Here is a 15,219-nt window from a genome sequence, read left to right on the forward strand (position 1 = left end):
GGACGACATCGGTGGCATGGAGAGGGGAGACCCACTGCATGGGCAACTGCTGGTCTTCCATACAACCTTGCCCAGGCCTGTGCCCTGAAACTTAGCAAGGTGCAAATTCATGGTTTCTCGAGACTACAGAATGACTATTAAGCAATAAATGTCGAGAACATGAGATGAAGTCTCCTTGAAAGTGAGTTGTGGGAACATTTCAATGATGAGACAAGTGAAGTTGAGTGAAGTTAGCCACTTTGGTTCAAGGGCCAACCTAAAGACAAGAGTCCTGAGGCTCCTGTACCTCCTGCCTGATGGTGACAGCAGTGAGACGAGAGCATGGCCTGGGTGGTGGGGACCCTAGATGATGGATGCTGCTTTTGTGCGACAACGCTTTGTGTAGATGTGCTCAATGGTGGGGAGGGCTTTAGCCTGATGGACTCAGCTGTATCAATTACTTTTTGTCGGATTTCCCGTTCAAGGGAATGGGTTTTTAATTTGCTGAAGGTGAATTGTTGACCTTCAAAGGACGTAGTAGTGGTACCGTATGTGCACTGCACTTGTTGACCTGTGCAGCTCTTTATCTGTAGATGCTACACCATGTTTTGTATTCTGTTTTTTGTTTGCCACCCCAATACATCTATCTGCCTGGATGACATGCAAGCAAACTTTTTTCATTCTATCGTTGTACACATGACAATAATGAATTAAAAAGCAATACACAAAATGCTGGAGGAACTCAGCAAGTCAGGCAGCATTAATAGAGGGGAATAAACAGTCAACATTTTGGTCCAGCTCTGGTGGTCAACCGTGTCCCAGGAACAGTAAGACATCACCTATACTAGCTGTACCAATTTGCTACTGCTGCAGCAAATTCACCTGCATCATTGTAGTTGTAAAAAGGAAGTGGCTGAAAACAGTTAAAAATTTGGCCCAGTTTTCAAACCTTCCCCCCCCGCCCTTACTTTTCCGGGAGACTTGCACAGTGAACCTACTTAATTAAACTTAACTTTTGTTCTGATTTACCTGAACGCAGCAGGATACTTTTTGTGACACAAACTTCTATACCATGAGAAGAAATTGCTTAAAATTTATTTCATCCTGTGAATTGAAAATATTTCTACACATTGCCATTTACTGTTTTGAATTTTGAATTATCCTGAAATTCACATGGTATTTATGCCAGTAATTCACAAATAAACTTGAAGAGTATTCAGTCAATAACACCTCTAAAGGCCACTTAAATCATCATGACACAAATATGTTCATTTTCTTGCTGTTGCGATTATTACAGAGGAGATAAGGCCTGGTTCTCTGATTCTGTGGAGATGAGAGAGGCTACAGATGTTGGAATTAGACACATGCAACCTACTGGAGGAACTCAGTGATTGAGCAGTGACTGCTAAGGGAAAGAATGTCCTTTTCTCGGGTTGTGATCTTGCATCAGAACGTCTGGGCCAGATGCTGCTCAATCCAATGAGATCCTCCAGTAGGCTGTTTGCTTCTCTGATCCTGCGCGTGAGGGAATGTGTGCAAATGCACAGGCAGGTTGCAACGGTCTGCAACTACCTGAAATTTGCCTCCAAGGGGGCTACAACCTTGTCGTGAATTGGAGGCCTGGGTGCCTCAATGACCCAGAGAGCTAAGCAAAATAGGTTAAGGGGCTAGGTCTGGTCCTCTGGTCCTCCAGGTTCAGGTGTTCAACTCAAGGACAACAACCCTGACAGGTAAAGCAAAACTGCTACGGAAACCGCAATGAAGAATCCTTCTGCACCTGAGAGCGACGGTATTCCTGAGTCTCCACCTGGGACTTGCATGACTGACAGTAGTGAAAACTGAGAGAAAAGTACTGACATGATTTTTGAAGCCCTGAACACTGCCAGAGATGGAGGACTTTCATTGGTACCCTAAACACCAGCGGCATAGTGGGCTGTCAAAAAGACCTGAGAGCTGTATGCATGTGAAAGCCTCATCTGCAGGGTTATGTATTCTCTCTGGGAAGGCAAAAGTGTTATCTTCAGATTCAATAACCATGTGCCTTACTTCTTTGATTGATAGCTTATGTGAGGCTTGTTGGTGCTCTTGAATTACTGAGAAAGAAAAGTATCTATTCCTGTATGAAAATTGCCAAAATGTCACTTTTGCACATATTTCTATGTATATAGAATTGTCAATTTTAAATGTATATTTACTGCCACTGAGCAGATCTACAGCAAAAAAAGTTGATCTGAATCTCAGTATTACCATTTAAAATAGTGCAAATTACAATAAAATTCAGATTCTTGATTGTTAATACAACTCCCATTCGGTTCCAAGCTGGCAATTCAGCATAGCACTTGAAAACAATTCTCAACAGTGACCTTTCACACGCTGTACAAAACTAAAAAATTTGACTCAGCTAGACAACACGTCAGTAATACTTGGTTACACTTTTTGAATGTTCTGAAGAAGATGTATAGAAGGTATTGTTTAAAAGAAACTTGTATTGTTTTCACTTCATTGTCTGCTCAAATATATCGAGAGTATGTCTTGATGTTACAAAGATGTTACAAATAGAACTTCAGGTGAACAGGCAAGGGGCACTATGATATATAACTTTAAGAGAAGACAAGGCAGATGTGCAAGCAAGATGAATAGCGGAAGATTACCTGTGTTTGGAATATCTTGGTAATGATTCATTAAAAATAATGCAAAAATTAAAGTTCCTTTTTGGCATCTTGTTCCATTCTTAAAGAACTGGGACAGCACAATGCTGTACAGTACCAGCAACCTGGGTTTACTTCCCACCACTGCCTGTGAGGAATTTGTATGTTCTCCCTGTAACCACGTGGGTTTCCTCCAGGTGCTCCAGCTCCTCCCACAGTCCAAAGACGTACCAGTTGATAGGTTAATTGGTCATTGTAAATTGTTCCATGATTAGGCTGGGGTTAAATCGGGGGATTGTTGGGCAGCGTGGCTTGAAGCAAATTACACTGGACAGTGAGTTAATTCTTTCAGCAATGGGAAATGGATTTAAACTAAGTTATTTTCTCTAATATAAACAGACAATGCCCGGGAAACCTCAGCAAACCAGGCAGCATTTCTCGAAAGAGAAACAGAGTTAACATCTCAGAACTTCAGAACATAGAACATATTTCTGATTTCAAGTCTGGAATTTTTATTTCAGTTTAGAGGGCATGTGCTATCACAAGAGGCTGGATAAACTTGGGTTGCTTTCTCTGGAGCAGCAGAGGCTGAGGGGAGATCTGATGGAGGTCTATACGATCATGAGAGGCATAGATAGAGTAGACAGGGAGGACCTTTCTCACAGGGTAGAAATGCCTAACAGCAGAGGGCATGAATTGAAGGCAAGAGGGGGTAGGTTCAAAGGGGATGTGAGGGGTAATTTTTTACTCAGACGTGGATGCCTGAAATGCTCTGCCCAGTATGGTGGTAGAGGCAATTACATTAGAGGCTTTTAAGAGACCTTTAGATAGGCACATAAATATGAAGAAGATGGAGGGATATGGAAAGTGTCTAGGTAGGAGGGAATATTGGTTCTTTTACTTACTTTTTAACTAGTTCAGCAGAACATTGTGTACGAAAGGGGCTGTTCCTGTGTTGTACTGTTCCATGTTCTATGTATCTAGTATCTGCTGTTTTATCTTTATTTTCTCTTAACTTTTACTCTCTGGCTATGAGACTTCCAAATGAATTCAAGAGTTTAATTGACTTCCTTCAGTACGTTCAATTGAAATTCAATCCTGAAGTACTTCTGAAGTTCTAATGAGGAAATGTTTGACAGTTCTTTCCAGTAGTTGTTTTAATATTTATAACTGTGAACACTGAAATGATGGCTTATTGCTGAACTAAAGAAGCAAAGTTTGATCTGTCATTTATTGAAATTTATTCTGTTCCTTATTCTGGTAAAAGAGAATGGACACCCACTTTTCCTTAATGCCCAGAATGACCAATGAAAGGTTATTTGTTGAACATAAATGTGTACAATCTGCTCCCCATGTCTTGGTCTCTGAAGTCCTTTGGCCGAAAAGGGAAAGGGTTTCCTTGCGTTTTGTTGCGGGAATATTGGAGTTAGAAATGGGGCACTCACAAGAGTAGTACAATATAAGCACCCTTTCACTTCTCTCGGAAAATCTGAGAATTTGTAAAGAGCTACTAATTATTTATAAACTTTTTTTTCTCTGAAGAACATCATCTTGTAACACCCATAGTTAAATCATTTTTATGAGATTTTGACTTTCCCCAAACTTAGACAGATGTTAAATGACTTAACATGGTCTGTAACGAACCTGAATTCAGTGGAGCTGATCACGTTACTTATTGGATAATATAAATCACTTTAAAAATGAAAATCAAAGTGTATTTTTTTCAACAGACTTAGAATCATCCTGTCCTACAACATAATGTATACTTTTGTCAGGAATGTGTCACTTTGAAACCATCTTATTTCTGCGATGTCTATTCAAACTCATTACAATCTAAAGCTGTACACTGGTGTTAACACTGGATGAACACAAAAATGCAACCTGTATCTCTTTTGCGTAGCAAATTCATGTTTTGTTTTGAAAAAGTAGATTGCTAAATGAGACTGTCCATAGAAGGTTGAGAAAAACAAAGCTTTGGAGTGATGTAGAAAGCACGATGGTTTAAACATTGCCTGTGGTATGATAAGCTTTCAAACCATATTTCAAAAATAGACAAAAAAACAAGCAATAATAAGACTAATCAGATCATTATCACTGGAGCCATTAAGGACTTTCAAGCAGGTACTTACGAGTGCTTATGCTCAGATAGTACTATTCTGTATGGGCAATGTTATTTTACAACATAACTCTGGTGTTCTGGTAATTATTCTTTTATTCAGATAACAATTAATTCACAGATATTTCTATTTTGTTTTATGTGAACCTTTAAAAGAGTCAGATCAGATTGCTGACTGATGTAATTCTGGTGTGAATAACAAGCTGAACTCGGCTCTAGCACCCAGTTCTATATTTGACCCCCAGACCAATGTCTTTGTGAAGGAACGAAATGCTTATCATAATGTGAAGACTTCAAAGGAATCGTCTGGATTGCTTAGAATCCCAGCTGCACTGTTAGAGGCAGAAGCCAATCCGCAATTCTATGTCACCTTCTTGCTCTCCATTTCTCTGATCTCATCTGAACTGACTATTGAGAAATGATATCAATAAGTGTACAGAATTCTCTGTGTGGTTAAAAACAAGTCTGTAACCGGGCCGATTAAGTCAGTGGCATCCTAAGTCGAAGGGCAGTTAAATAGAAGTTATTTTTATGCTTACCACTATTTTTTGCCAAGAATAACCATGGTTATGGAATGAAAGACCATGATTGCCCATGGTATATGATACGACACACAATGATAATGATGACTACCACAATTACCAAAGGCCTTATTTTGGTTTTATGCAATGTGCTCCGATTATTTGGTTTTCATTAGAAATTCTGATGAATTTGTTCCAGGATGAGGCCTGTGATGGTTCTGCACAATGAGAGCGTTAACTTCCAATTGCATTCCGTCAGCAATGAGGACGAAGCCTGGAAAAACTACCTGGAAAACCCATTAACGGCAGCAACAAAGGCCATGATGAGCATTAATGGTGATGATGAAAGTGTGGCTGCTTTAAGTCTCCTCTATGACTATTATAAGGTATTTGTTTTGAATGAAAGGCGTACTATCAAAGGGACACACTAATGTGGTATAAACCAAGTGTTAAGAACAAAATCTCATTCCAAGCTTCCTCCTGCTCTCTGTACCTGCTCGATTTCAACATGACATCAGAATAACTGTTGTGAGAATTTCTTCCAAATTTTGATTCCCTCCCCTTTTCTGTGATTCTGTACTTCCCTGTTTCTTTACTGCCTCATCACTCTCCTTTACTGGGTGGGTAGAGTTGTCCAAACTTGTTTTAGAGTTGGCATGAAATTATTCCTGGAATTTTGGTGAGATGTACCTATTCCTCTCTTCACTTGGACTTTGAGTTAAAATCAGTCTAATTTGACATCTATTTTTAAAGATTGTTTTTTATATTTTAGAAGACTTAAGCAATAAAAATTTAATAGGTGATGTGAATATTTAATCACCAAATTTACTGCATATATACGTAATCTAAAGAATCATTTTTGAGTTAGGCTTACTAACATCAGATTATTGCTGTTTCCTGCAAATTTAACGACATAATATTTCTGCATGTAATAATCTAAAAAGAAAGTGAAATTTTCATTTTGTTGCTGTACTTCACAAACAAACTCGGTGATCACCTTATTAGCTCCTTAGTAAAGTAGCACTGAGGGTACGTTCCTGGCCTTCTGCTGCTGTAGCCCATCCACTCCTGGGTTCGACATGTCGTGCATTCAGAGATGCTCTTCTGCACACTAATGTTGTAATGTGCAGTTATTTGTCACCTTACTCTCAGCTTTACCCAGTCCGACCTTTATTCTCTGACTTCTCTCATTAACAAGCTATTTTCACTCTCAGAACCACCATTTGTTTCTCGCGCCATTCCCTGCAAACTCTAGAGCCGGGTCCCCAAACTGGGGTCCACAGGCCCCTCAGTTAATGGTATTAGCCCATTGGTCCATGGCATAAAAAAGATTGGGAACCCCGACTTGAGAGACCATTGTGTCTAGAAATCCCAGGAGATCAGCTGTTTTTGACATATGCAAACCACCCCATCTGGCACCAGCAAACCATTCCATGGTCAAAGTCATTTAGATCACATTTCTTCCCCATTCTGATGCTTGGTCTGAACAACAACTGAACCTCTTGACCATGTCTGCATGCTTTTATGCATTCAGGTGCTGCCACAGTATTGTCTCATTAGGTATTTCCATTAACTTTCAGATGTACAGGTGTAGGTAGTAATGTGGTCACTGAGAGCATATTACCACCTCGTTTTTGGTCCGCAAGAATGTACTCCTTCTAAAAACTAAGCAAGGAACTAATAGAAGAGATCATGTTGCTAACACAAAGGCATACCAGGCAATTATTTTCTCTTTAAATTGGAAAGGAGAAATGAGTGTATAGGGATTTGAAACAAAACTTCGAGGTGTCTCTACTGGGACGTGCTGTTGCTAAGAAATTATGAACAGAGTTCTGATAAGTAAAAAGGAACCAATATTAATATTGCACTCTCTAAATGCAAAGATCCACTTGGTCCAAAGACACCAGTGTGATAAGGTAGAGTTCCGTGGGATCTGAACAGTGAATCAAATTGATACTTCACTGCGGCATTGGGAGACAGTGACACTTGAACAAGTTCAGCTTCTCAAACCAAAACTCTGCAACTTACTTGTGAATGTAAAATCTAGCAGATCTAATTGTTCAACTTTGAAGAAGGGATGTTGATTCATCTCTGATTTGCTGTTGATCGTTCTCTCCACGCCTTGTGGTATAGGGGGTAACAACCTTGCTGTTTCTTTAGCATTTTGTCTGCTTTTATATGAGGTTGAGTCGCTAGCTCAATGATCAACCCAGCATGGATGGAAAGCGTGCAAGGGGCTGGCTGGATTCGAACCCGGGACCATTTGCCTCAAAGTCCAGTGCTGATGCCACTACACCACCAGCTGGCATTCATTTCTCGTACCTTGGGCCAATATTTATCCCCCATTGACATCACATGATTTACATCATCTTCTTTCTGGGATTGTGCTGTGTATAGTTTAACATTACTGCAGTGAGTACATTTCAAAAGAATGTAATTGGACATAAACACTAAAGTATTTGATCTGGTTATAATAACCGAAGTGATTATTACTGGTGGATGAACCTTCTTAAACATGTGTTCGACAATTGCTACCATTAGTTTAACCAGTCTCAATAGCATGTGGCTCTCTATGTTCATGTTGGTTAATCCATTGCTATTTCTCTTGAAGGTTCCAAAACAGGAAAGACTGATACTGCCCGGAAAAGTAAATCGTCCCTGTGAAGCAAATGCTGTAAGGAGGTATGAGAAATCTGATCCTGATGTATTCTTTTCCACATTATATTGTATTTATTTGAGGTAGAGATAAACAGTATTTGATTGAATTATTCTAAAGTCTGTCTATGTATGGCCTTTCTCCGAAATAATCAGAATCAGGTTTAATATCACCGGCATATGTCGTGAAATTTGTTGTCTTTGCGACAGCAGTACAATGCAATGCATATTAATAAAAAAAACTGAATTACCGTAAGAATGCTATATAGATATAAGATAGTTTAACTAAAATTGTAGCGGAAAAAGAGAAAAAAAACAAGTAGTGAGGTAGTGTTCGTGGGTTCAATGTCCATTCAGAAATCTGTTGGCAGAGGGGAAGAAGTTGTTCCTGAATCATTGAGTGTGTGCCTTCAGGCTTCTGTAACTCCTTCTTGATGGTAGCAATGAGAAGAGGTCATGTCTTGGGTGAAGGGGGTCCTTAATGATGGATATCAACTTTTTTGAGGTATCGTTCCTTGAAGATGTCCTGGATACCATGGAGCGGACAGAGTTCACAACGTTCTGCAGCTTCTTTCGCTCCTAAGCATTGACTTCTCCCCCACCCCATACCAGATGGTTATGTGGTCAGTTGTAACACATTCCACAGAGGAATTTGCTTCGTTTTCAGCATAGGCAGAATGAATTCTTGTCCTGTGCCTGGTATCGGGCAAAAGCTCTCCACCAAAGCTCCGTACCACAGGAAGTGGCAGGGGGTTTCAAATGGGGCAGAGGGTATCTAGTGGCTCCCTTGTTTTCATAGCAGTATATCCACATCTGGCTGGTGGGCCAATGGCTGTTCCAACAATGTACAGAACGTGGGGTCATCCCTTATCCCAATTGTGACCAGGTCAAATTTTGTGGAGCCAGAAGAGTTATTCCCATCTCAAACCCACCAAATGATAATTAATTATTTCGATAGGCCCACCATTTCCTTCTCTCTTTCTGTCCTGAAAAGCTAGGCATCTCAAGAAAACAGCCTAATATAAAACCGCCTCTGCTTCAGGGTCCTGACTTAGCAAATTAAGGTGAAGAGAACGCAGCTGATACGATGCTCTCAAAAAGACATTTGGAAAAGTGATGCATATTAAACTTTTTATCAGGATTAAGGCCTGTGGAATTAGAAGCAACCTGGCAGCACGAATGGAAAGTAGATTAGGTGGAATGAAACAGAGCATAACGTATAGCGACTTGTCAAACCAGAGTGCAGAGTTCCTCCGATATCTGTAAGTCCGAAATAAAAACAGATAATGCTGCAGGTACTCCAGAGAGATTTTGAAGCTGAAATATTAATCTTATCTGAGTGCCTTTTTAACTGATTCCTCTTTTCCACAGGCATAACACTGGGACTGAATTTGATATTGACCACATTTCATTCCTGGAAAATTCAATTCCAACGATAAAACCTTTGCCTGAAGATACCATTATGTCCACGGAGTTTTCCGATCCAGGCAGAAGATCTCAACGATTCAATTCAGACTCGAGCTTTCCTGTTCCCAAGTCTCAGCCATTGATGGATAACTGCATCACAGATTTATATGACTGCAACCTCACTGAATCATTTGATAACATTTTAATGGCACAGCCACAGCAGAGATGGACGGCGGAGAACATGCCAGATGAGGTTTGTAATCTTCTTTAGCAATGCAAGTATCTCCAAGTCAAAGTCAAGTTTATCACCATCTGCACAAGTGCAGTGAAAAACTTATTTTCAGCAGCGTCACAGGCATGCGGCATCAGAGACGGAAAATTCACAAGAAAAATGCAAGGAACACAAAATTATATGAGGACGAACATAATTAGAATAACCATGTCCCCATCTTATCGTGTTCTTGAGGGTAACCTATGCTGGGCTTGCCAACTATCGTGTTAGGGTTAACACGAGGGGGAATTTCTTTACTCAGAGAGTGGCAGCTGTGTGGAATGAGCTTCCAGTAGAAGTGGTAGAGGCAGGTTCGATATTGTCATTTAAAGTAAAATTGGATAGGTATATGGACAGGAAAGGAATGGAGGGTTATGGGCTGAGTGCAGGTAGGTGGGACTAGGTGAGAGTAAGCATTTGGCATGGACTAGAAGGGCCGAGATGGCCTGTTCCTGTGCTGTAATTGTGATATGGTTATACCCACATCTGTAAAACTTTAGTGTGTTTGTAATATATCTGACTTACACTAGTTAAAGTATCTACAACGCTAATTGTTGTTATTGGATTCGTAGTAAAGGCATTTATATAAAGCAGGTTAGAACTTGCATTTCTGCTCTTGGCAGAGTCTTGATCTTAATTTGGTTGTCAGTCGTTGTTGGGGGTTGGATGAAATGTGGTTTTCCTCACCTGCTGTTATGTCCCTCATTGGGTTAAAGGGTGAAAAATGAAATGTTCAGGGGGAATATGAGGGGGATCTTTTTCACTCAGAGTATGGTAAGAATGTGGAATGAGCTGCCAGTGGAAGTGGTGAATGCAGGTTTGATTACAACATTTGGATAGGTTCACAGATTGGAAGGGTATTGAAGGCCGTGGACTGGGTGCAGGTCAATGGGAGTTAATAGGTCAATGGGAGTAGGCAGGTTAATAGTTTGGCATGGACTAGATGCATTGAAAGCCCTGTTTCTGTGCTGTAGTGTTCTATAACTCTATGGCTGTCTATAGAACACTTCTGTAAAAGTCTTAAATTAAGTCAGCAGACTCTACTATCTGTTAAGTGACAGAAAACATGAAGCAATAATCCAGAGACTTCGATATCCCTTTCTGGGAGTGGAAGAGGACACTGATAACGTTTGGGGCCCCATGAGGCATTTCTTCAGAGTTAACACATAGCTAAATCTGTCAAGTGGAATTACAGCCAATGGTAATGAATTACACTTGGGATTAACAGAAACCGAAGGGAAAAAAAGTTATTTAATAATTGTCAAAAATGATTGATTCAAGAATGAGCAGGAAGTATGAAAGAATCTCCACTCCAGAGATACCTTAAGATGAAGGATTACTATACTATTCAGTTTTTGAGCAAGTTAGAAAGAACTTCTAGTTCAAGTTCACTTTATTATGGGCATACAACCATGAAGTAACAGTTGAGGACAAATAGAAGTTCCCATATACTTAAGTTAACTTATACATGTACTTACTAGTATATGATGTGATGAATAACTAACATTACAAAGTTTAGTTTCCAAACAAAACAAAAATCACAAATGTTTAGTGGTCCCAGCAGCTTCCACTGAGTATATATGTAATTTTCAATGTCTTGAAATGATCCATATTGTAACCTAAAATACCTCAGGGCTCTGACGAGCAAAGAAAAAACTCACCCTTGCTCCCAGCACAGAGAACTGCCACACCGACTGGGATTGAAAGCTAGGTGAACAATTATGCAGAACCAAACTGATTTAACATTAAGCAATGTCACTCAAAGCTCCCTGTAAAGGGCAATAATGTTTGAGCATTCAAGACCTTAAATTTAACTATAAAAATCCAAGCAGGAACCCTGAGGCAGTCCAAGGAGCCCACAGAGCAAAAGACAAGAAAAAAATTTGCTGGTTCTCACAGGCAGGCATTCCAAAATGATTTACAAACGTCTTGCTTTTGGCTCTAAAAAGTTCACTTTGGTATTGGTGTTCTGTTCCATAGGTTCTGGGTAATATTCATCCATTTCCATTGACAGAGTGTGTTTAGCCAAGTAATAGGTCTAATATGAATCTCTAGATACAAATCAGGTGATAGAATCTGAGCTAATTTCCTTTTCCTTGACCATTAGGGCTAGCGATGTGGCAGCTGTGGTTATATTTAATTAGTTGCTGTGAGACTGTTAAACTTAGAACAATATTGATAATTGAATCCATGACCTTCCTTATCTGAATAGTTAAGTTTCCCTCTATTTTAGCTAGTTTAATAATAAAGGACACTTGCAAATGTTTATTGTATGCTGAGTATTTAAATAGGGAGGCAATTCTGTAGCTACGACACTATAAAATTGAACGCATTTAAGAGAGACATATTTAAAACCACTGATTTTACTTATATTGACACTAAGATTCAGGATTTTTAAATGTCATTTCCAGTACACGAATTTAAAAGAGAATTAAACAATTATTACTCCGGATCTGATGCAGCACAATAAAATGACGTTAAGATAAAGAACACAATAATTAGAAAAACACAATAAATATAAATACATATGTTAGGTTATATGAATGGATTGATTAAGGCTACAATAAAAAGATGCAGAAACACACAGCAGGCCAGGCTGCATCAGTGGAATAGTTCCTTTAGTAGTTCTTGTTTTTGTTTCAGATTTCTGGCATCTGCAGTTCTTTGACAATCAGGGTTTTTTCAAAGGATATATTCACAATAAAGAATTTACGAGAAAAAAATATAGAAACGCAAGGAGAGGAAATCCTTCTTGTTAATCATACTAGGAAGACTATTGAACAGCATTTATGTCCCCATATCACAATGGACAAATGCAGGCTAGAATATGTAATTGAGGAATAACAAGATGGGTGTAATAAAAAGAAATTAAATAAAAGTAATTTAAATCTGAGGCCTCTGTTGGTCAGAGTCTTCTATGGCTGTTGTGTCCCAGCTGAGTAAATACGTTAACCCTGGGCAGTACGATATGGAGATTAAGCTATTGCCACTCTTTGCCCAGCTGATGAACCAAATTTGGCACCAGCAGCGTCACAGGAGTTGCCAATCAGCGTTGAACTCAATATCGGACTTATTGCCCTGAGATCAGAATTTTCCTTCTCCTAGATGAGCTGCCAACCATGGCTGACCAGCCCCATCTACCCGAAGCCACTGGCTTTAAGACGTCAGTAGCCTGCCTTTGCCCCTTCTCCTGTCAGTAGAAACAGTTGCTGTTTCTTAGTAGCTAAGGGCATGTGAAGGCCAGGAGCTCATCTTGGTTGTCAGAGGGAGTCTTTGGGAACATTTAATAGGTAGTGGGAGCTTATCCCCATTCCCGCCCCTAGCTATTATAAATTTAAGTACCATAAGTAATTTAAATATCTCTTGCTTTTTTACATTGTAGGCCTTTTTTAATGATTTGATAAGACCACCTTGTGTTGAAGACGATGTTACGAACAATAAACCAAGGTAGGTGAATTTCACGCTATTCAAATGGGTTCAAACCTGGGTCCGGCTCTTTGCACGCTTTCCATCCGTTCTGGGTTGAGCATCGAGCTAGCAACTCAACCTCGTTAAAAAACAGGCACAAATGCTATAGAAATGGCAAGGTTGCCACCTGATATGCCACAAGGTGCAAAGAGGAATAACAACTTAGAAATATGATTGTATAGTAGTGTGTATTTTGTAACTGTAGAATATTATTTTCCTGGACTGAAATGCAGTAACAGGCATTTCCAAGGTGTTTTATAAAACTACAGAAATTCTCCCAGCTGTTTCTGGACATGAGTCACCTCCATGTCTCTGACATGATTTCTTTATCAGCCATGCATAAGGTGATACCATTCCCTGTGAAACTGTCCTTTAGTAGCATTGCAGGAAAATTTAGGCACAGCTCTGAGCTTACTCCCAGGATAGCCATGTTGTTTTTTGTTATAAAGCCTTGGATTGGGATTCTTGTCACATCGATTTCTTCCTTGCATTGTGCGTTTTCCCACCTCTCAATATGATCAACCATTCTCACTCTGGATCCCAGCAATCCGGTGCCGATGTTTCAAACTCTTATTTTCTCTCGGGTTTCTGGGCAGGAAGCTGCAAAGCAGTTTGCTTATTATAATTAGTTATAAAATTCAGTTACATTGACAGAAAGGACAATATATTTAAGAAGTTCTAGTTAAGTAAATAATTCATAAATCTTAACTGATAATACCGAGTATTATTGTTTTGTTTATTTGATCTGTCCTATGGAAAAGTATTTCCAAAATACTAATTTGCACTCAGGATATGGCTAGGATTTTTAATGGTTTCCAAAAGTTTCTTTACAGAGTACATAAAACTGATATTTTATTAAATTTCTCTCTTTTATTTATGGGTGCCATGGTAGCACAGCAGTATTACAGCTTGGGGCTTGGAGTTTGGAGTTCAGTTCCGATGTCTTCTGTAAGGAGTCTGTACGTCATCCCTGTGGGATTTGTGGGTTTCCTCTGGAGGATCCGGTCTGCTCCCACATCCATAGACGTACCGGTTGGTTAGGCTAGTTGGTGTGCAGCGTGACTTGAAGGTTCAGAAGGACCTATTCCGCGCTGTATCCCAATAAATAATTAAATAAATAAATAAATAGATTTTGTGACGTAAATTACAACAAGGTGATAATAAAAATATCATTGCACAGCTGGAACATGGAAGAGCAAAAAAATCTAAATAATTCACTTGGTGAATCTTCCATTGTTGAGTTCACAAAGGATTATTTACTTGGGGTCCGCCTAGATCGAAACTTCATTGGATTTAGAAAAGATGACAGCATTGAAAGAGCCAATTTGTTCCATCAATTTTTTACACTGGTACCTGTGTTCAAATAATCAGCAAATCATAGCCTAATAAGTGAGATTGGCTATGGAAAGCCAAGCTGCCTTAAAGGCACGGTCAAATTGAAAAATGAACTCTTATTCATTTAAGAAAGTGGCATCAATGCTTTCACGTTAACGCATTGTCATCTTTTAAGGGTCGACTTTGAGTACGTGCTGGAGGCACCTAAATCTGTCAACCAGAAACCTGGGGAAGAATCGCTGGGTTACCTCAACAAAGGACAGTTTTATCCCGTCACACTGAGAGCTGTGGAGAGTGACAAGTGTTTGCAATCACAACCAACCAAAGTTCGAGTAAGATATCTTGGATTCTTTGCATTGCTTTCCGTTTACACTGAAGTTGTGCATCTCCTACCTTTCTATCTCTACTCTTAGTAAAGTGCTTGTACCGGGAAGAAACATTTTAAAACCGTTCAGAATCAGAATCAGGTTCAGTATCAACAGCATGTAATGAAATTTGTTGTCTTTGTGGCAACAGTACAATGCAATACATAATAATAGAAAAAATGTGAACTTTAGTAATTATATTATTTATATAAAATAGTTAAGTAAGTTGTGCAGAAACAGAAACAAAAAGTAGGGAGGTAATGCTCATGGGTTCAATGTCCATTCAGAGATTGGATGGCAGAGGGGAAGAAGCTGTTCCTGAATCATTGTGTGTCCCTTCAGGCTTCTGTACCTCCTCCCTGACAGTAGCAATGAGAACAAGGCACAACTTGGGTGATGGGGGTCCTTAATGATGGGTGCCGCCTTCTTGAAGCATTACTCCTTGAAGCTGCCT

General features: G+C 39.5%; 1 protein-coding gene across 1 annotated transcript in view; it reads left to right on the forward strand.

The window, feature by feature from the left end:
* The first annotated feature begins 5,536 nt into the window (after window positions 1–5,536).
* The window catches only part of LOC132383355 (grainyhead-like protein 3 homolog), a 57,052-nt gene continuing 47,369 nt past the window's right edge, over window positions 5,537–15,219 (forward strand). Inside the window, exons 1-5 of the mRNA XM_059954248.1 lie at window positions 5,537–5,650; window positions 7,876–7,946; window positions 9,291–9,579; window positions 12,980–13,044; window positions 14,576–14,732. Coding sequence (XP_059810231.1) covers window positions 5,585–5,650; window positions 7,876–7,946; window positions 9,291–9,579; window positions 12,980–13,044; window positions 14,576–14,732 — 648 coding nt within the window. The 5' untranslated portion in view covers window positions 5,537–5,584. The remainder of the gene's footprint in view (window positions 5,651–7,875; window positions 7,947–9,290; window positions 9,580–12,979; window positions 13,045–14,575; window positions 14,733–15,219) is intronic.

This window comes from Hypanus sabinus, chromosome 30 (assembly GCF_030144855.1).
Source record: "Hypanus sabinus isolate sHypSab1 chromosome 30, sHypSab1.hap1, whole genome shotgun sequence".
NCBI lineage: Eukaryota > Metazoa > Chordata > Chondrichthyes > Myliobatiformes > Dasyatidae > Hypanus > Hypanus sabinus.